The 23084-nt window shown below is 40.3% G+C and overlaps 1 protein-coding gene across 2 annotated transcripts; it reads right to left on the bottom strand.

Annotated features, from left to right (window-relative positions):
• Positions 1-300: 300 nt before the first annotated feature.
• Positions 301-21464, bottom strand: LOC111585301 (potassium channel subfamily K member 4). 2 transcript variants are annotated; one of them, XM_035941239.2, is made up of 8 exons: positions 21307-21464; positions 13936-14065; positions 13387-13663; positions 4621-4735; positions 4334-4494; positions 4051-4237; positions 1556-1698; positions 301-1472 (listed from the first exon to the last, which is right to left on the bottom strand). In XM_035941239.2, coding segments are annotated over exons 1-8 (1599 nt in total). In that variant the 5' UTR covers positions 21308-21464; the 3' UTR covers positions 301-887. The 2 variants fall into 2 exon arrangements, with proteins under 2 accessions (XP_035797132.1, XP_023150511.1); XM_023294743.3 differs by lacking the exon at positions 21307-21464 and adding an exon at positions 15326-15592.
• Between the last annotated feature and the right edge of the window lie 1620 nt (positions 21465-23084).

The raw sequence follows: 23084 nt of genomic DNA, 5'->3' as shown, positions 1-23084 counted from the left end.
GATTGTTGAATGCAGAAACGTGATAGAAAATGAGGAAGAGAAAGAGAAAGCGATTGGGAGTGATGCAAGTTTATTTTGTTGCCAGATCCTGGTTTTCAGTGGTCGTTTTGAAGAAACATTATAAACCTGAAAAGTGTTTAAGGTATACCCAGTTTTGTTGGAAATGTTAACTACTTTTCATGTCTGAAAGTTGAAGGTGTGTCATTCTTAGTGTAGCAGGAGCTTCCCAGAGAAGCTCGTGGCCTTGAACACCATCTTTAAAAAAATCAATTATCAAATGCTTGTAAAACACAGTTCTGATTTCATTTAAAAAATCTTTATTACATGTATGCAACGCAGTAATATTAATGCATTTGGTCATCAAAATGCAACTATTGTGGTGGTATACAGGGTTTTAAAATGATCTTGTTGCATACCAAAAAGAGCATGATTAGTACCCGTGTAACTGTTGGCAGGATTCAGGAGTGACTGTCTCAGACCAAAGAAACCTCTTTTTAACATCACCAAGTTTCTCACTATATGGGTTTTGGCTGCAGTATTTGGATTAATAAAAAGCATGTTTTCTCATTTTGACAGAGTGGTAGTGCAATTCAGTCATGGCCCAGTAGAGAGCAGTAACTCCACACAAAGTAAAGGGAACAGTAGCATAAAAATCACTTCATTTTCTTTGATTGAGGCATACAAACTCACATGCTAAGAGCATTAAATGCGAACCACAGGAGGCTAAGGCTTAAGCAATTCATCTTGACTGTCTGCGAGTAAGCAGTGTATATGCACAAAGAAATTGTCAGAATGAGAACTCCTCTGTCAACAATACTCCAAACATCTCATATCTCTCAAGTTGATACTTGTGCCATCAAGTGGAGTGTCTGCAATCAGCTTTAAACTTAAGGCTTCAGTGGTAGATCTAAAACAGGTCTGGGGTTTCCATTTGGCTGCTTCTTGTTACCGTTGGACCCGTTGATTTTGGGGCTTCTCTGTGGAACAGGCCTTCTGTGGCGTCTCCTCTTTGGTGGACGAAGTTTGGGTTGTGTGGTGTCCAGCAGAGGATCCAAATGTACTTTCCCACTCTGAGCGTCTGAAGACTCATCAATAAACGCAAGGTTCTCCCCAAAGTAGTCCAGAGGCTGAGACAGGTGGGGATCGGGAGGAGCCTCCTTCTCCTTTTCAGGCTCTGCAGGTTTTTCTTCAGGCACTCGCTCCGTCTGAGTGGCCTGAGAGTCTGATTCTGATCCAGAACCTGATTCGTTAGAGGAATAAGAGGAGGAAGAAGATCCAGATTCTGTGTGACTCTCTTGCTGCTCTTCTTTCCCTTCAGGGCCCCCATTGGCTGATGCACTGTGACTGTGGCTGTGAGGGCCGTGGCGGCGCTTTCTCCGGCGTCGTTTGAAGGGATCATCGATTTTTCCTGGAATGCGAAAGTCCACTGACATATTCTGGATGTTTCTGGCGTGGGCGCGCAGCTCCTCCATCTGAGAGAAGAGGATAAAGCCAGAGATGATGAAGAGGAAGTGGTGGAGACGTGATACATTAGACATGAGGGGACAGAAAGTACCTCAGCTCTGGTCTTCTTAGAGAGAACCCGTAGCCAGTTACCAATCATGGTCAGGATTGATGCGAAATATGCGAGACCCAGAAGGATCCAGAACCACACCAAAGGCTTGTACCAGTGGTCGCTACCTGCATTTCCAGAATCGCCTTTGAAAGAAACACACAGAAAACAAATCGGTGGACAAAGGCAACACATCTGTCCACCCTTTTCTATGGAGTAAATAAACAGCTAAGATAAGAGACACTATATAGCAGATTAGATGATCAATAATTCATGTCTCACAAGGAAATCATCATGAATAATTAATGACATTGTCTGTGCTAAGTGAACTTACTGCATTACAACTGACAGCTGTATTTATGGATGACTAATTAAGTTATACTGGCTACTTATCTGCAGATCAATAAATTCAACAAGAAAGTGAAAATGTGAAAAAGCAAGCAATACAAACAGATGACACTGAAACTGTGAGTTCATCTCAGCTGTGTTGTACAAACAGCAAAATGTCCAGAGAAGTTGTTTATCAGTTGTTATATTACTGCGTGTCCACTGATAGGGAGCTATCAGCAGTGTGCACAGAGTTGGAATACCATCTTCTTAAAAAAGAAACCCTGCAGGCTCTTTAGTGTGGATGTATGGGTGCCCACTGGTCTGAGAAGGTGTCACAGTGGTTTAACCTCACTTCACCTCTCATGTGATCTCTGGGCAAAAATAAACCTCCTCTGCATTCAGAAACAGTGACGGCTGAATTAGTTATTTGGGGACTTGAGGAAAACCCAGGCTTCTCTCATGCTGTATTATCTGGTTAGTGTCTTTACATTCAGCTGTTTTATTGCATTTTACAGGGTATCCCTATAGTCTGGACACATAGGAAACCTCATTAGCACTAGCTATAATTTTTTTTGCCTCTGCAGATTAAATATGGCTTTGTCGAAAGAAAGAGTTGAACTGACGAAGGTGGTTAAAAAATTTAAAGAAACGGGCAGTGTCATGGACAAACCCTGTTCTGGACGACCAAATGTATCAGCTGAAACTAAAGGATTGGTCATGACTAAAATTCATGCTAGCCACAAAAAAATCACTTCCCCAACCCTAACCCTATCTTTCGATAAGTCCATCCTTCACGTCCACTGAGAAGTACCAGTTCAACTCTTTCTTCTTTCAGCAAAGCCAAGTTTAATCTGTGGAGGCAAAAAATAATTATAGTTAATGAGATTTCCTATGTGTCCGGACTTTAGGGACACCCTGTATTACATGATGCAATGTTCTTAAATAATCAACACAAATTTGTCTGAACAAGTTGCACCTCTTAAGCCTTCCAACATTAAAATGATTCAGTTTTTCAATAATTATCACTGAGTAGTATAAATTTTCGTCCATTCTGTATCATTAGCGAGCTACTCATTATTTTTGTTGGGGTTTTCATGAACGTGCACTGAGAGTTTTGCAATTAAATCTAGGGACTGCAAAGTGTTACAGGAGCATTTGTTGTTATATTCGATGAAAGTCTCTCTTTATATCCCAACAGGAGTTGGAAAATTAAGTGTTCTGATAGTTAGATAAAACTCTGCTATTTGTGGCAGTCACATGCATGTAAATGATCATCCAATCGTTGAACTGGATTTGCAAGAAATGACTGGATGACCTATTTGACTGTCTAACTGTTCACACTTTACTGGAGTCTACCAGGCACGCTGGAGCACATGTTTCAGTTCTAATCTGCAAACATATTGCACTGCTACACAAAGCTAGAATAATAGACAGTAGTGGAAAATACTTTGAACCCAGAAAGTCTGGATAAAGAAAATCCACGTCTACACCAGTGTATCTTTTTTAAAGTGGCTACAGCTGCAGGAGTCATAAGGCCTGAAAAGCGACACTATGCATGGTTGCTCTTCGTTTTTTGTTGGAGGAGGTAATTATCTTGTTCATTTTGTTTTGTTGGGGGAGGATTATTGATTATAGTAAGCAAAATATGATGTTCGTAGCTTGAATGCTCAGTACTAACCAAATCTCTCTGTTGTGGATAAGTCCTCCAGCTGTTCTCAGGTGTTTTAACGACTGTAGTGGGAGACCTGAAAGGAGGTGGTGGAGTTGTTGCTAGGATGCTTTCAAAATCTACCCTACTTCTATTGCTTTTACACTCCTGCATACCTTAGCTTTATTCTAGTTTGTGTAAAATGCATATTGTGTTGAAGCCGTCTGATGTTGTGCATAATAGTGCACTGATTTAATGCTAGTTTCACCAGAGTTTCAGTAACGAGAATATTTACATTAGTAGTGGCCACTGACAGTGATGTATAATATGTTAGAATGGGTAAAAAATTTTGGCTTTATATCTAAACATTTGGCAACTATACCTTTCAGAAGCACTCTTATTTTAAACCCTACACTGCCTCGTCCACCCTGAGAAAAAGGGTGTTTTTCATTCTTCTGTGCACACCACTGGGAACGATGTCAAGAAATGCAATGTGGGTGGTTGATTAGCAGTTCTATACCTGCAACATAGTCCCCAAACCCCACTGTGGTCAAAGTGATAACCACAAAGTAGGCCGACTCCAGGAGGCTCCACTTTTCCACCTCTTGAAAAACCAGGATCGGCACCGCAACAAAGAGCAGACAGCCGAGCAGGATGGACAGGACAGCAGAGATCACACGCACAATGGTGGGACTGACCCGCCATTTCTGTCAGCAGGGCAAAACAACACAGCAGGATGTGACATATACACTAAAATACAAAGGCTGTGAAATGAAAGAAGACTTGTAGTTTAAGTGTCCTACCAGAAAGAGAGTCTCTATTTTGGCAACAGCTTTCCTCAGCCCAGTACCCAGATGGTCTCCGACTCCAGCGAGCAGGATACCAAACATTGGGATTCCCACCAGGGCATAAAAAATGCAAAACAGCTGCCCTCCTTCTGTCTTAGGGGAAATGTTTCCAAAACCTGGACATTTGGACACATGAGGTAGAAGAACAGGTGATTTAAAGACACAAAACATAAAGAGATTCCCATCATAAATATGTCATCAGATTTGAATTAGTGATCTTAAACAATCCACTGGAAACACACCGATGGTTGTGATGACGGTCCCTGAGAAAAAAAAGGCACTGGCCAGATCCCATTTGCTGACAAAGCTAGCATTGCTCGAAGGATCCACACCGGCGCCGACGGCCTCCTCCACCTCCTGGAATGGGATGGAGGAGAAGAGTTTACTGGGTGATTTAAATAAATACTTTAGTGATCGATATTTATTTGGACAATAAAAACTGAGATTAACAAATTATGAAGTGATTTCAAATTGTATGAGTGAGTTTATTTCTGACATGGTGTGGAAAATGCATTGTCACGATCAAAAGCAGGCAGGCGGTGACTAAGACAGTGAAGGCTCCATTCTGTCCCCAGTATATCGAACCACTGCCAGCACAGATAATCTAATTCACTGATCCGATTATCTGTTTTGTGTCGATTGGTGCTCCAAGGCATTTGTTAACTGTGAATTTAAATCTGAGTACGATGAAGTTACGAATTAACGTGGTCTCTATAGACATCATTATATCTAATAAATTAGAGGTTTATGATCATGGAGACAAGTCTCTGTCTGCTTGATCCTGTCAATTGAACTGAAGCTTCCTAGTGCAACGTCTGTCCCAACGGATTTGGGAGATACTGAACATCTAATGCTTTCCAGTTGTATTTGTGCTTTAACCTTCTGAACCCCAAGCAGTATGCTGGAGGGGTTTTTTGTCCTGTGACATTTTTACTCACTATGGGCTTATTTTTCATTGCAATATAAAGTCCTGCACCTCTGTAGAAACAGAATGGCTGTCTAGTTCAGTGTAGCACGCCTATATTGAAAAAGAACGGAAAAACATGCAACACATTAATGGTAGCTGTTGTTACTACTACTGGAAAAAAAATGGTGACGTACATACTTTAAGCATTTTAATGCTTATGCTTTTACAACCACTGCAAATGTTTTTCACACTACTCTGCAAGTCAACTCTAGGAAGATGCTTCACCATGCTGAATGTATCTTCCAAAAATGTCCTGATCTATATGCTATTTTTGAACCATGCTGCATTTCTTTTAACATTCAAGTACTTTTTATTTTTCTCTTAATCTCTCTGGTCTCAGCTGAGCCACTCATAGCTTCTCAGTTGTGGCGTAGCACATTTCTTTTGGTTTTAATAGAATCAGCAAGGAGTTGTTTTGTTTTTTTTTTGGGGGGGGGGGGGTAGCCTTTATTGTAGTTTGAGAAAATGGAGAGAGACAGGAAACATGAGGAGAAGAGTGTGGAAGGACATGCAATAAATGGCCATGGGTCGGCCTCAAACCCATGACCGCTGCACTGGGGACTGTAGCCCCTGTTTATGGGTCACCCACTCAACCAGTTGAATGACAGTGGTGCCCAAAAAATGATATTTTTGAGAAAGAGAAATGTAGAATAAAATGTTTTTATAAAAAATATCAAGAGTTCAGGCTTATATTTGCTTAATTTTCATTACAGAGCTGTGCACCACACATGCTTAATTCAAGGACTGTCGCTAAGTTGAAAATCCAATGATTCTGTTTTTACAGTTTCTGGTGTAATTAATGGTGTAATACTGGTGATTTTTTTTAAACAACATGCTGTTCAAACCTACCACTGGTCAGATTTCTATGTTAGCCAGTAATAGTAAAAACTTCGACTATTAGGAGCTCTGTGCATACTTGCCTGTATTTTAATAAATGCAAGAAAACACTGTGGTAAGGTTTGTGTCTAGAATTGGTAGGTATACGATAATGGAAGCTTTTTACTCCTTGAAAGAATCAAGTTAAACCACAAGAATCTGGGGTCAAAACTCAAATTATGAGGTGAGTCTTCTGCACCTCAGTCTCAGCTGGCGTACTCTTCATGTTGTCATGTCATGATATACCTGACTGTACAGCCACAGATATAACAAATACAAATGAAACACACTAATTTCACAATAATATCCAGCCATGCAATTATTTTATTGTGCATGACACAGAAAGAAAATTCTTCTTTAATAAAGTGAAAATATACAAAGGCAAGACTGACACTATTTTTGCTCATGTTAAGAGATTGTTGCTTGAAATAGATTTCAGGGCTGTAAGCCACATTTCACCCTAAATTAACCTGTATGTTGTTTGCCACTGAATTATTTTGTCAAGTGTTTGTCCATCACATGCTCCTGGGCCTCAGGGAATTGTTGGCTTTTCAAACATTTGATTATCTTTGAAAACGGTGCTCATTAATAGACTCAATTAGTAGAAATGATTCATAATGCTGAAACTTGGTAGTCATTTCCATAATGAATATAAATTTAAACAGATCAGTCACATGGAAAAATCAGAACACCCCTACATTTCTCATACCTTAAAATCCCTAAAATTAGAATCAAAGGTTCCATATTAGATGCCAAAGATTCAGGCCTTCTTGGGGAATGACAGGTGGAACCTTGAACTCTGGGGTCTACTATTCTCTTGGCTATTGAAGTGTGTGTATCTCATGCTAAGATATAAAGAGTTCTGAGGCCTTCAGAAAAATAGGTTGTGGATATCAAAGTGTCTGGCAAAGCATTTGAAAAGGTCTCCAAATTATTTTCAATGAACCATTTTACTCAGTAAAATCATCTACACGTTTGTCCAGGACTGGCTTAGAGGAGCAAATTCACCATGGAATGGGTCAGAAAGAACAAATCGAGAGTTGTGAAGGGGTTCAGTCAAAGCACAAACTTGAAACACACTAAAATATTCTGGACAGATTTAAAAACCTTGCAGTTACATGTGAGAAAACCATCAAACATCTGGCAACTGAAAGAAATTTGCAGGAAGTCGATGTCAGAGACTGGTCGACAAGCTTGCAAAATGCCTACAAGAAAGTATTTTTCTGATGCCTTGTGGTTGTGTTCAAGTATATGGCCGTTATTTCCAGGTACTGTGCCAATGATCAGCAATGTTTGCTTGTACAAATAAAACCAAAAGTTATTTTCACGTGATTATAGTCACACATGAATGTTTCTCCAAAATCCACCCCATTAATAGCCAGTGGTGGTAGAAAGCACACAGCTGTACAAGATGTTCTAGTAAGTCTCGTGTGGTGTGTGACATCTCTCATAACTCAGATTGTAGCAGGAAGGAACTTTGAATCTATTGAAGGTCTGTCGTAACATCTGACATTGGTGAAGTGAAACCTGACCCACAATGGTGACTTGTTGCACAGAACAACATCTGAAGAATGGTTTTGTAACAGCTGTCTGGCTCACTCATAAAGAAGATGACCGCACTTCTTATATAAGCTGTCACTAAGTGCGCTGCATTGCTCTGCATTTGTTAATGTTTCTATAAGTGTGCTGTAGTGCAAGTTCACTTCAACTATAATCCTGTCCCACATTTTAGCGAGAATGAAAACACTTACTGCACATGATGTGAGAGTAGTTTTAACACTAATATTGTAAATAATATTTTAAAATGTCAGATTTAATTATGTGACAGTGATGTTGGTACTGTCTTCTCACTTTTCAGTCACATCCCCTGCACCTGCAAGCTCAACAACTGCTTCCAGATTTAGCTAATTAGCTCCTGTGAGCCAAACAAAAACCAATGCTGAAGTTATTGTGAATTTAATTGTTGCTCTCCTTATAGTTATTTAGCTAAACGAGGATGTTGTTGGTGCTTACCTAGCAGACTACACAAACCAACGTATGCAAGCTAACACCTGAGTAATAAATCAAGTTTCTAATCTGCTAGCCAGTGACATTAGCAGTTGTGGTAAATTATAGCTTTAAAGTTATAGGGGGTTTAGTTATAGCTTTGATTTACAACTGCAACCTTTAGTTGTCTATTTTAGAATAACTTTCCTACAAATGTTCTAGATAATAGGAGATAACTGGCTAAATTTGGCTGTCGGTTGTTAAACTTTGTAGCTTACACACAGTAATTACACTTATGGGGATATTTACATTTAGAACGTAACTTCACTACTGAATGCATGTTGTTCAGTAATTTAAAAGATTTAAATATGTTTTCATGTATTTTAAATATTTAAATTGAAACTTGCAAAAGTAATTTTGATCAAGCTAATAACACCACTTTAATATCTGCCAACTATACATGGTTTATGAGTTTTAACAAGTCGGAACAGCTTCATTTACAGTTGTAATGGAAATTCTGCATTCTATATTTTAGTAGTTTAGTATATTAGGTTTAATATTTACCTTCTGGATCCCAAGCAGTTTAATTTTTTTTTGTTTATTTTTTTTCTGTCTCTCTCTCTTTTTTTTTTGCAGATGTCACATTTTTACTCACTGTGGAATATTTTTTTACTGCAATGTAAAATCTTGCATCTCTATGAAAACAGAACAACCATGGCTAGGGATAAAAAGAACTCATAAATGTGTTCTGTGTAGTATGAGACAGTATAATGCAATAAATGATTTAAAATAGAAAAATTAAGATTCAATTGCTTTTATTATTTTAAAAAAACCCTAATCAGCAGGGCAAACATTTTTCCAACTACAGGTGTGAACAATTTTAGGACATAATGGCGATTACAGAGTAAAGATATTTCAGTACTTACGCTATTAATTTCTTTCTATACTTTCTCCTGTTTGCTCAATGTACACAGACTGCAGTTCGGCCAAAGTTCCTGATTTTCTGTCAGATGACTTCTGGTTACAGTAAAGTGTCTAATGACTCTGTGGTGTGTTTAAGCAGAGAAGCTCAGAATGGGTTTTGGGGTTCATAGGGTTAATATTATATTTCACTCCTGACACTTGCTATGTTAATCCTTTGCATGTTTCAAATGTTAACTGTGTGCTCTCACGTGTGAAAGTTTGTCTCTCATCCTCTTGTTTGTGCCAGGAAGCCAGTTTGACCCTGAAGCCTTGCAGTGCACAGGAGCAATATCTTGTTTCTTAGAGGTGTAAATCAGAGCTCTCAGCTTCTTCGGAGGATGAGACACAGATTCTTCAGTGGGGCCCTTGAAGCGCTTCTTTAGTGTATAAAGCTCCTTATAATAGTTAGGCAAATCTCAGTGAGTGTGACCCCAGCTTCTCTGCTTCTGTTCTCTGTAAGATGAAGTGTGAGTTTATACCTTTGGCTCTTGCCCAGGAAGGCCTAAGTCTTGTATGCATATGCATGGTTCATAAAATGGTTTTGGTTAACTATACATTGCAGAGGCTCACATAATGAGCAGATGGGCACATCCCAGGCTTGGGCACTATCACAATATTAATGCATTCTATGGAATTTAGAAATCCCAGTAAAACATACAAACCGTTTTCCATTAAAGTGTTGCTAAGACAGTCTTTTAATGTGGGGAACATTTGAGGGTCAGATCCAATGATGTGTGACAAGAAAGTTTTGCCAAATGCAGCTAACAATTTCTTGTCAAGGGTTGCCCAGAAATACCTCTGCATGTGAGATTCAAGTGCAAGATCTCAATAAATATTCATTACACCAGGGAACACAGTCACCCTACAATGCCCTCGACTGAAGCCAGACAAAGAAAATATGGCTGTCTTTCTGGAAGTACAAACAGGACAGTTAGATCCACTACTCTTACACTGTTTGCTAATTTAAACAAAGTATTTTTTATTATTTTTTTCTTTTGAAACGGCTCTTTCTTCTTTCAGTGTTATTCAGCAAAAAATTAATGAGGTCTAACCTAAATCATTTCTATACATCTGGCTGTTTGCACTTTTTCATTAGAAGGCCTGCATTGAGCTAAACAATGAGCCAAAGGTCCTTCTTCTTAGATTAAAACTATCGTGAAGTGAAAATGATGTATCCTTACCCAGAAGAGTGTGTCTATTCCCATTTTTGTTCCTCCACGGCAATGACAGACAGGACTGGATGGGGAGGTTGTAACTATATTTCACATTTCCCTGATTATGAATTGGTGACACTAATCTTGACTGTCATCCTTGAATCTCTGCTAATTGTATAGATCCTCTGTTCCGCTTGTGAAGTGAAGGATCAGCATTTTAGAATTTGTAGACACATTGCAGCAGCATCCATATTCTAAGCATTGTCTACTGGCATGGCTACAACTTTGTGTTCTATGAGAATCAGCTAATGGCCAAGCAGGAATTTGACTTACACATTTCACTTACACCAGTGTTTACTACATACTAGTATGTTGTATGAGGATGCACAGTCATGGATGTAAACTGTAACTCAGCTGGTTGGCAGAAGCACACGACCATGAAGAGGCAATTCTAGTTACTCCACCAAGGAATGGCTGAGTTATGTGATAATGGTGTACATTTATACATTTGTCTGTCTGTCTGTTCGTCTGTCTGTTAGCAACATTACTCAAAAATGGACAAACAGATGTGGATGAAATTTTCAGGGAAGGTCAGAAATGACACAAGGATCAAGTCATTAGATTTTGGCAGTGATGCAGCTTATAGTCTGGATCCACAGATTTGTTAAAGATTTCTGTATCATTGTGAGATAGCATCACTGTAACTATGACAACAAGTGAACACTACATCAGCTGCCTGCTGATGATCACATGATTGTGATCCTACTACAAATCCACCGCTGTGGATTTATCGGGACTTATCCATCAGAGATAATACAAGGAACAACTGATTAAATTGTAGGATTGTTTCTGAGTCCTATCAATTCCCGCCGCCCGCTACATATTTAGGTCACGTGATTCGGTATCCGTACATAACATACACATGCAGAACACACACCTGTGCTCAGTGCAAGGTCATTTTGTTTGTGGGTACATCTATATTAAATGGCCACATTCTATGGTGCCGTGATTTCTGCCACTATTTTTTTAAAGATTTTATCCGTCAGAAATGATACAATGACTGAACAGCCTTGGTGGAGTACTGCTCTCTCTGAGTGCTTTTCTTTATGTAGCACTGAATCCAACAATTTCTGTCTGTGTCTCTCTTCCTTGTATATTTTAACAACCGTGCATCTGATCTGCTTAAACCTTGTGAGTCTATTGCTAAAAACCTCGAGAACACCCCAAACCCCAAAACTGCCACCACCTATCGGATCTGCTTCAAATTCTAAACTAAACCTCCTTGGGTCCTTAGTGATGCATCCACCAATTTTAAAACAGAGCAGATCCACCATTGTCGAGATATGTAAGGAACAGTTACACAAACACAGAAATTTCTTGAATTATTATTAAAATAATCATCCAGTCATTGCTGATATTATGAACAAGATTCAGATATCTTCATTCACCTTTTACTCTTTTGGTTTAATCATTAAAAACATGCATAATTTCTGTTTACTGGGTGACTGTGTACTATCCACCATACCTACATATGTCGAAGTGTCCTTGACACTGAACCTGGAGTTGCTTCCAGTGGCAGGCAAGCACCTTGCATGGCAGCGCTGTCACCACTGGTGTATGAATGTGTGTGTGAATGGGTGAATGAGAAACATATAGTGAAGCGCTTTGAGTGCCACTAAGGTAAAAAAGCACTATAGACGTGCAAACCATTTACCATTCACTATAATGAATGCACTAAGGGAATGTGGCATATATCTAATCAACTTTCTTTGAAATCATCAGTCAAGAGTAAAATATGGCCTCCTTGACTAAAGGTTCATTCCCTTTACTTCTGTCCTGTCCCTCATTTGCTTTAACCTTTTTGTAAATGCCAGCTGCTGCATCTATAGATCACTTTGCAAGCTAAAACAGTAATTTACAATGTTCATTCTGGAGCGAGGACAGGCATCTCAGGATCACAACACAGTTGCCAACGCCGGCTCATAATGCTCAACTTGTACATGGATCAGCTTTCATGCACCGACACACACACTAGAGCGGACTCATCCTTCCATATCTGCTCTGACCACACCTGTTATCTGGACCACAGTCACGCTGCACCGCTCCACAGGTTCATCTACAACCTGCACTGACCACAGATCCAAAGCATGGCGAGTTATTACTGTCAGATCAAACAACTTTCCAGTGGAAATGAAATATGAAGCAGAGGCAGTTATCTATCAGACGCTCGGCCAAAAAGTATTTTTAGTTACAAGAGCTGGTCGGTCTCAAAGATTTAGCTCCTGGTTAGAGTTTGTTTATGTGTAAATAACAACAACCAGCGAGCGCACGCTGGCAGAGTCACCTTAAACTGTTCAGTGGGTAGTCAGTGGGCCGCTGTATGTAGAAGAAGTATCACTATAATACTAAAGTAAATACTGAATTTTGTGGCAATTTAGATTTCCTGAACATATAAAAGTAACAAAAGTCAACTAATTCAACAACATGATAGCATTACGATGAGTCACAAGTCATGTTAATGTCAGTTAATTACTTTTTAGTTCTTACCAATGAACATAACCACCCAGCCAAGGGTTTCCATAACTTATAAAAAAAAAAAATGGTAGTAACATCATTATAGTGATAAAACACTCCCTGCTGTGGAACATTTTTGCTTTTTTGTGAAATATTGAATATTTTTTGCATCTTTTAGTCTGTAAAAATACCTAAAATTACGCAATTTGAGACAGAAAACTGTATAATATAATCTCGCACAATTTGTATTTAGGTTTTAAACTGTGATGAGACATCAAAATATAGTAGATATTAAGTAATTTTAAGAAGAAACCGGTGAAAAAGAGCTGGGAGTTGCTGCTCTAAATAACTCAAAGCTGGCACAAAAGCAGTAGTAGTATGTATCTGGTATATTCAAGCCCTTTTTGAAAACACATGAGGTTCCATAAGCTAATCCACCTAAATGATGCCCCACCCACTGCAAACTGTAAAAAGAGGAAGTACTTTCAAATATTCCAAAATAAAGCCCAGCTGATGAGTGGCTCCTGTCAGGACAGGATCTGCTGTACCTTTACGAGGACATGCAGGTTGTCCTTGTCGATGCAGGTGAAGTTTGCCAGGAAACCCTCGAGGGTGTCCTGCAGCTGCATGTGCTTGCCTTCCTCCCGTGGAGCCTCCAGGGCACGAAACACCACAGCTCCCAGCACCAAGTAGAGAAGCACCCCCGTAAGGATGGCGAGCAGAGTGGAGCAGCGCATGGCTACACCTCCGCCCAGTCCGAAGGCAGACTGCTGCTTCTCTAGATCAGCCTCAGCGCTGGTGCGGCCTGGATCCCAGCTGCTGCAGCTGAAACATCAACAACCACACACAGGTTTCATAGTGACCACAGCAGCCCAGGATGAACACACGGCATGCAGCCACTGGCCTATTAGCTGCACACCAGGCATTAAATGGACTCTGGCCTCACCACACTGCTGACACACACTAAATACAACATCCAGGATAAAAAGCCTTTCTTCTGGCGGGCCTTACACTTTGAACAGATATGACTGTCTATAAAAATAAATCATCTGTGCCATGAATACACAGACAGATGCGAGCACAGTAGCTGAGCTCACCTGTCAGTCCGCCTCAGCTGGCCACGCCTTCGTCTTTTCCAGTCCTTCTTTGCACCAGGTCTGAGGATGGAGTCCCTGGATCCGTAGCCACTGGGGAGCCCGTCCCCCTCACACTCTGAAGGAGGGGACACTGAATGCACAGACACACATTTTCCTATTCAGCTCAGTGCATTTACATTACAGCAACACACTGACTTTGTCAAAACCTTAAAAGCTGGTGACGGATTCAAGGACAGGCAACAAGATGAAGCTCTGAGGCGTGGCAGGGCTACACTGGGTTGCTCATCTTGTTTTCTTCACCATGTTGGAAATATATGCACTGCAGAAGCCATTAGTTATGAAGAACCTGAACTTTGGATGAAGAAAAGGGAGGATTACCAGCTCTCAAAAATAAGGATAAATGAGGATTTATTATCTTTTGTTGATGCTGATGGAGGAAAAACATATTAAAGTGCAGGTTTGTGGTGATGATGTTGGTCATTGTTGTTCTAAACAAAGAAGGGTTACTCATTTAAAGATGAAATTGTTGTCAAGGCTTTGCACTTTAAAGAAATGGACTTGAGAAAGTTACAGAGGTCCCAGATGCTCCCTTTGTGCCGGAAATTCAGAAATGATTTAAGAGGGAAGGGATTCATCATTCAGACCAGTAGGCCTGCCACTTCCAATTCATTTTGCATCACTGGATGGCAAAAAAGAGAAAAGAATAAAAACCCCAACAAGCTCCCTTCTTCTAAAGATCAGTGGCTGCAGCTCTTTAGTCAGCAGGTCTGTTGGTCTTGATCCAAAATTAGAGCAATAAACTGTCACACGGTGACAGAAAATATGCACTTGCACTCCAAACAGTTTTACAGTTGCTGGGAAAAACAAAGAGTCGTTCCACTTACTGAATTGAACACAACCACAAGTTGGCAGTATATGTAAAACTCATACCTGTACTAGCACAAAATTACTACCTTGTAAAACAACAATGAACCATCGAAATACAACAAAACGTACTATGGTGCATGTGAAAAAGGATACATATGTAGTAAAAAAATGATTTAATGCAATTCAATACATTATTGCAACACATTTTGGTCCAACTACACACTGAAAAAGAAAACGTGGAGAGTTATGTGCATGAACTAAACAAAATTCATTACACTACAGCAGCCTGCTAATATGCAGCTCATCTACTGTATACACACCTCAGACCGTAACACAAAGTGCCAGAGTGATTGTGCACCACTTGACAAAAGGAAACAGTAATATGCCTGCATTAAGTGCTGCAGCAGCAGCTGAAACATAGCCATCCACTTTATTACCACTTAGAGTCCCCTTGGGTCCATAAGATTCATGGCACTGACCAACATGCCAGACAGTCCAGATAGTCCAGACAGTGTGTGCTTACCTCAAAATGAAGGACCATAAGAATCCAGAGTCCCAGTCGCCTCATGCGGAGTGTTTCATGGGTTCGAGCCGCCGCATGCAGGGAGTGTGTGAGAGTACGAGTGTGTGTGAGGAGGGAGGCTGGTGCTGAGAGGAAAAGATACTCAGTCAAACTGACTTTATATAGAGAGTGAGAGAGGGAATTAAAGAGAGAGAGAGCTGCCCAGACAAAGGTGGAGATTGGTGATGAAGCTTTTTGACTAATTTGCTTCTGTAGATTTTTGTTTTCGGATGGACGTTCTCAGAAACACATAATGCAGCTCATTTGCTTCAGTGTGTAATTTCAACCGTCAAATCAGATTTTCTCCTGTGAATTAGTGCCAATATGTGTGTGCAACGTGCAGCAGTAGTGGCTGGAGGCGTATATTCACATACAGTCACAGTGAGAATCTCTGTGTGATCAGTTTTTGACATTTACTGAGGTCTGATTGGTGTTTCCCTGCCGACTCTGCAGAGCTCAGCCAGACTTCACCCAGCCCTCAATATCCCATCTTCCTCACAAGCAAGAACTGCTGCTACTCCCTCTGTGGGTTGGTGTGCGGGTGTGTGTGTGTGTGTGTGTGTGTGTGTGTGTGTGTGTGTGTGTGTGTGTGAGTGTCTGTGTGTGTGTTTATAGGGGCATGGATAAGGTTCATCATGCAGATCCAGGAGACTGAAGTGAACCCTCACACATCAAGAGTAACTGGGTCAAGGCTGCTGCAGATTTTACTCCTGGTTTTAGATTTTAATGTAGTTGTTAGATTAGTTGCAGTACTTCCATGTCTGCAGATTGCTAAGCTGATCGAGGTACAAGTTTGAATTATGCAATCATATCATGGGAATAACTGTCAATTTATTCGCAAGTGAAGGAAACATCCCAACATTGTGCACGAACACACCATCCTGTGCTCAGTGGGATCATCTAGAACACACCTCCACCACTGCAGCAGATGATCTGACCTCCACAATCAAGTGATGTCAAACAAACTGAAATGATTTGCACTTGACACAAAGTGAGAGAAAAGCAGCCAAAAAAGTGTTTGGAATATGTGGAAACTCTTTACAAGACCTCATGACACTGTCATCAAGGCAAACAGTAGAAAACTTCATACATACTTCTTTTTTCCATCTGATGAGTTATTCCATATGTGCTATGTAACATAAATGGAAAAAACTAAAGAAAACCTCTCACTACTGTTGCTTGGCCCAGAATTGCTCACACACATGCCGTATTTTTGATTTAAATATGAAAATAACCCATTTTTATCCCAAAAAGGTTTAGATGCAACTCTCATTGTAGCTTCAGTTAGAATGAAAATACTTTAAAAACTCTTGAATATGCAGATCTGTGAAGTCTCCATCCAAACCTCTCCACTTGCTGCAGCTCGAGCACACCAGCTCACCTACAGTTCTGCTCACCCATACACTACAGGATTGGTTCTGTATCTTTATTACCTCACTCTTTTAATAAGTGCAACACTTTGCAGTTACTACATAATTAAAGATTGCTTCATTACCATCACTAGAAATATTCAGAAATATTTTGTGGTATTTTACAAGTGAAACTGAATAATGCAAACTACTTAACTGTGGCTGTGTCATTTTTGTAAGAAGTAGAAAAATGAAATGTAGTATTCTTATTGTTGTCATTTTTTTTTTTTTTTAAGAAAGAGATTACAAAGCCAAGCTGGCAAATACCTAGCATGCGTCAGTGTTGCTCAGTCAGGGCCAAATGGATCAAATATATTAGTCAGTCACTGAGCTGAACAGCCGTTTCAAAGGCAGACACAAACAAGAGCCTTATACTAAGCAGCTTGACACGTTTTGTAGGTTCAAATATTCTCCTGATGTGAGTTAAGTAATAAAAATAACTCGTTTCAGGATCAAACGCTTGAATTGGAATCACAAGAGTTTTGTGCTTGTAGATAAACAAGAGAATCAATGTTTCTGACCACAGAGGACAAGAGGAGTTTATCTCCCAGCTGCTGGGTGGGCTCATGGGATGATAAATCAGTGATCAGTCAAACACATTAAACCCTACACATCTCCATTTAATAAAGTTCAATCTAACCAGAAGTTAATACATTTACTCACAGATTCAGGGATTGCTCCTTATATAGAACGTTTTATTGTGACCTTGTACTGTACTTCCCATTCTCAGTCCAAGTTCCTCTCTGAATAATAACTCTGCTCATCCTACTTATCCTGATATACTGCCTTGGCAAAAGCTGCCAGTTTCAGTCTAGAAAGCTCTCCTGGACGTCTGCTGAAGCCCCTGCAGCCACAACTGAAAGTAACCAAACAGAAATGTATAAAAGAAAGAAAGAACAGACGTGACATCTGTGCAAGCAGGCAAACTATGGGGCCGCTGAGAGAAGCTGGAGAGGCCACCAAACAGAAGACAACTGTGCTGCTAGAAGAATGTTCAGGTCATGTGAAGGCAAATCAGATAAAGTTCTGTACATGTTCTACCCATGAAGTGAGAGGTGGTGTTTGTGGGAGAAATCGTGACAGGGTGTAGCAGAAGAGCAGGTTGTTGGGTTGAAGTAGACTCAGTGACCCCATTAGCTGGCTGCTGTGGTGCTCCATGGTTAGTGTGCACTGTTGTGTTGTGTCACTCCAACTCTCTGTGGTGACAACTTGAATATGGAGGAATATTCACTTAGACTTTGACTCTTACTAGCACAACTGAAGTCACCCTTAGTCATTCTTTTTGCAGTCAAAAATAACACCAAACTAATCTCTTTTAAATATTTTATAACTGAAAGAAAGAAAGAGAAAGGGTATTTGTGAATTAGAAGCATGACAGCTGAAATGCATATGGTATATTTGAGCCCTGCTTTTAAGACTTTCTTTAGCTCTTTGGAGAACCTGTGCTAAATCTAGTTTGCCGTCTTCACTTCAAGAGTGCATGCCACATCTGTAGAATGTTACTTATACATATCAGTAAGACCAAATGCTTCCTTTTACACATGAAAAAAACTTTTTGACTTTGAGGAATGTGGCCATACTATTACTATAAAAGTTACAACAAACACGCTGATTCTAAAATACACGAAATGTCTTATTTGATACAGAATTCTAAGCTGCACAAAGAAACCATTGTCCTGCCTGCACTAAGGATGATAACATGTGAAAAGGGTGAAGTGTGAGGCAGTAATAGAGGGCAAAAAGCATTGATGCTGTGGAGACATTGCACATGTAGTGTAAGAAAAACAGTCATTGGACCAATCAGAGTTCAAACCTGCATTGAGAAAGTTAAGACTGCATTCTAACCAACTAAACCAACTGGTCAAAGTTTGAAATGTACAGAACAGACTGGAGTCTTAATTATACTCCCTCCATTCCATACATGTGCAGTAGGTCAGCGTCTACGTATCCCATGCATGCACTTTACTGCTTTTGTTGCATACAGTTGTTGCCACTATGTGTGTATGTCCATGGAGGGCTCTGTGTTGACTCTTTTGGACTGGTGTAGATGACAAACTTTACGTACGCAAAAACAAGCGTTCTTACAGACACAAATCTGGGACTGTCACAGTGCAAAACAGTCATCTCCCTGCCCTCCAAACACAATGCCAGTGTTATGCTACAAGCAATGCCGCTACAGACACCGCAAACATGTAGTTGTTGCTTTTATACTATTTTTTAGTCAGGTGCAGCCCAGAATTTGTCCCTGGGCTTACTTTGCGTCAAACACAGTGGTGCACATGCTCGGCAGTAGTTTGCAGGCATGGAATATGTAAACCGACCTCCATACATGTACACCAATCAGGCACAACATTATGACCACCTGCCTAATATTGTGTTGGTCTCCTTTATGTTGCTAAAACTCCTCTGACCCAGTGCCACATGGACACAGGACCTCTGGGGAGATGGTGGCAGTGAATTCTGTGGGCTGCAGGGTGGGACCTACCTAGATCAGGCTTATCCTGGTACATCCCACAGATGCTCAATAAGATTTGGATCTGGGGAGTGTGGAACCCAGGTGAACACCTTAGCTCTGTTGTGTTCCCCAGGACACTCCTGAGCAGTTTTTGTGGTGATTATAATAGTGGTGTCAGTATAACAAGATGATTGATGTTATTGTGTCAGTGGTCATAATGTTGTGGATGATTGGTGTATGAAACATAGAGCTCCAAGTGGACTCCAGACTGTCTAGAAAGTCGCATAACAACAACAACCATGCGTCAGTGGCGATCGTAGCTAACTTTGCAATGGAGTATTACCAAGGCTTGACACCAGCCTTATGTTTGGAGGGCACAGGGATGATTGTTGTGCACTGTCACTGTCTTAAGGCTTGTAATTAGCAGAAGTGTAAATTTATATTCGAGAAAAACAAAATAAGTTGGCACAATGGTCCCTTAAGCACATTTGTAGTCCACACAGAGCAAGAAAACAGCTCTGTCTATTTTATTGGTTTCTCCAAATCCGGTTTAAAGTAAAATGATTTGATTGACAGTATAGAAACAAGTTCTCCTTTTACACAGAACAGCGAGGATTTTGATGGATTATTGTAAAAGGGGATGGTGCCCTCATGCAACCAGATGGTATGAAATTCACCACGTGTCCCTTTTGTTTTTGGTTTTAATTTTTCCCACAGAAGAGAACACAGACTGTGATTTAAAGAGCAGATGTGTGCTGTAGCTGATTGAACCTCACATACTGTGTAATTAGAACATATTGAAAGCTAGTTATTAATGGATCTTTGCATTCAGATCACATTATTTATTTCATGCATGATTCAGGAGCTGACTGGATTGACACAATATTTCTTTCCGTTAAAGAGATAAACATATTTCTTTGGCCAATTGAACATATTTTTTAGAAAACAGGCTGACTGTTAGATGATTGTTTGAAAAATGACTTTGACACAAAAATATTTGTTTTCCCATGCCCTGCATAGTACACTTACAAATGAAAAAAATCCAAACTGACATCTCATTTGATCAGATGAATTTTTGACACATCCTATAACTGATTTTTTAAAAAATCTTTTAAAAGACTTTTTGGTGCACAAAACTGAAATGTGAAAGTACATTTCCGGGACCATTAAGCAAGTAAAATAGTAATACACTATACAATGTGTACTTGTTTGTAATTTAAGTGAGACACTTGTTTCAAGACGTGCCAATCAACAATATTAGGTGTAACAAGTCTGTTGATAACTGAAGTGCTGTATTATTAACTGTAAAGAGGACGATGCTGTGGCTGAGTTATGAGTTTAAGTAACAAATGACAGACAAATGCATGTATCATAGACTAAAAGCAATACCTCAGCAGAGTCCATTATTTTGTAATGTATTCAGATGCATTTGTCAAATGTAAAATGAGATGATCTTGACACATCTTTCTCCATCTTTTCCTGCAAATACCTTTTTCTCAATGTGGACTTGCTGAGCAGCAGAATCTGATTTATTCTATGCACTCACCAAATAAACTGTTAAATACATTTAGCTCCTTCAATTCAATCTGCGTGAGAGCTCCTGTCTCTCCGTTCTTACGAAAACTGAACACAGTCCAACTGCAGTGAAACAGGTGTCTTATTACTCTGGCTGCATAAATCATGACGCCATGCCGTATGAAGAAGGCTTACAGAAACTGGGGGGAAAAGTGATGATTATTTATTGTGAGGAAATATAAAAGCAGTATTCAAACAGAAAGTGCTCTGGATTACACAGGGGGAGAACCTTACTGCACTGCTCCCACAAAATGTTCCCTCCTGCTGCATAAGTCAGTCAGAAAAGCTTTTCTGACTCTCGGGAGCTAAACACTCCAAAACATCATTCTATAGTTGCCTGAAAGGTCATGCTTTTATCAAGTGAAAGGTTAGTCTAACCACAGCTTTCAACAGTTATGGTATCTGCATAATTACTTTCTCATCACAAATTAAAATCAGCCTTGAAATTAGGTCACACAAAGAGCCATTCATGCACACAGGCTAGAAAATGTCAAAAAACTTACTTCTTGTTGATCAGATGGTTACAATTCCAAGTGTCCTTTCACGTATATGTGTGGATTCTTTTGGCAGTATCGTTGTAAACAAGTTAATGTCCATCCAGTGGAAAAAGGGGAGGTTGATCTAATCAGGTCCAAACATCTGAGGAGAATCTACCTTGGAATGAGACTGTCAGATTGATTAACTTGATCATAAATGTGCTCACAATTACAAGTGAAGGAAGGTGGTAGTAAGTAAGAGAGGGAGGGGAGGGGGCCGTCAGAAAGTGAGGGTAAGGACTACGACGCTATTATGAGCACTTTATTTTCAATTAAGCCTTTGTGCATCTACTGTAAGCTCACTTTGTGCCATTTTTGATGATGCAGGGACTTCTTGGACTGGAAATTGACTGGTTAGCAAACGTCTGCAACTTTGGTCATTTAATGGAAGATGCACTCTGAAACATCAGAAACAGACATGTTGTTAATTTTATGATACAACAACACACACACACACACACACACACACAAAACAAGTTTTGATTAGGTTTACTCAATGTAAAGTGGTAGCTTTTTGTATTTTTATTTTAGTGGCTCTATTTTTCCTCTGGCTTATTCAAATAAAACAGGTCATTTTTTTTTTAGTAATCTACAAACACATATTATTTCTCAAGATTTAAGAAGAGTGCGTAACACAGTAGTGCAGGATGGACGGATGGATGGAAAAATACACCCTGCATTGCTTTACACTAAAATAGTGTAAAGCAATGCAGGGTGTAAAGTGCAAGTCCAGCTCAGGCTTACAACATGGCTTTTATAGCCCTGGGGAAAAGCTGTTTTTAAATCTTTCTGTCCCTCATGACCCTGAGCCTGCCAGAGGGGAGGGTGTCAAAAAGACCGATGATCTTTGATGCGGTCTTGATGATCCGCTCTTCTCTTCTGAGGTGTAGCTGGAGGACCACACCACGCATCCATAGCCCAGGACACTTCCCTTGGTGCACTGGTAGAAGTTGGTGAGGAGTTCTTAGGGGAGCCCAGATTTTCTGAGGGTTTGCTTTGCTGGATCTTCTTCACCACTTCCCTGGTGCTCGCTCCCCACGTCAGATCCCCCGAGAGATGAACACCTAAGTACTTGACACTCTCCACCTGTTCCACCTCTTCTCCAGTGATCACCAGACTGGCATGTGTTTCCTGAAGTCCATGACAAGCTCATTTGTCTTGTTGGTGTTGAGGAGGAAGTCACTGTTCTGACAACAGGATGTGAGGGCCTGGACCTCCCCTCTGTAGGCTGCCTCATCATTGTTGGTTATCAACCCCACCACGGCCGTGTCATCTGCAGACTTGTATATGTAGTTTGTGTTATGAGTGGGAGTGCAGTTGTGTGATGTGAGTATAAGAGTGGAGTGTAGCGCCCCAGTAGAAGGCAACTGGACTTCTTTTTGGCTCCTGAAGACATTTCACCTCCAATCCAAGACGCTCTATTGGTGACTCAACACCAAATCATGTGGCTCATTGGTCCGGTAACTCATCTTATGTGTAGCTCATCTGAGAAAGTGAGAAGGATTTTCTCAAAAAGCAGCATCCTGATACACTTCAGACCCAGCAACCCTCTGAGACAAAAACTGTATCACCCTAATAGTGACACCCAAACACAAGCTGAGCCATGTTTTATATAGTTGAGTGTAGCAAGGAGTGTATAGATCTCTATACAGGTGAGAATAAACAAGAGCTACACTGACCAGCACTGGAGAGCAGCTCATCAGGACTCAGCAGCTCAACGATAAGACACAGGATAGCAATGCTCA

Source organism: Amphiprion ocellaris, chromosome 14, assembly GCF_022539595.1.
Source record: "Amphiprion ocellaris isolate individual 3 ecotype Okinawa chromosome 14, ASM2253959v1, whole genome shotgun sequence".
Lineage (NCBI taxonomy): Eukaryota > Metazoa > Chordata > Actinopteri > Pomacentridae > Amphiprion > Amphiprion ocellaris.
The sequence above is the reverse complement of the archived record's forward strand: the minus strand, read 5'-3'. Positions and strand labels throughout refer to the sequence as shown.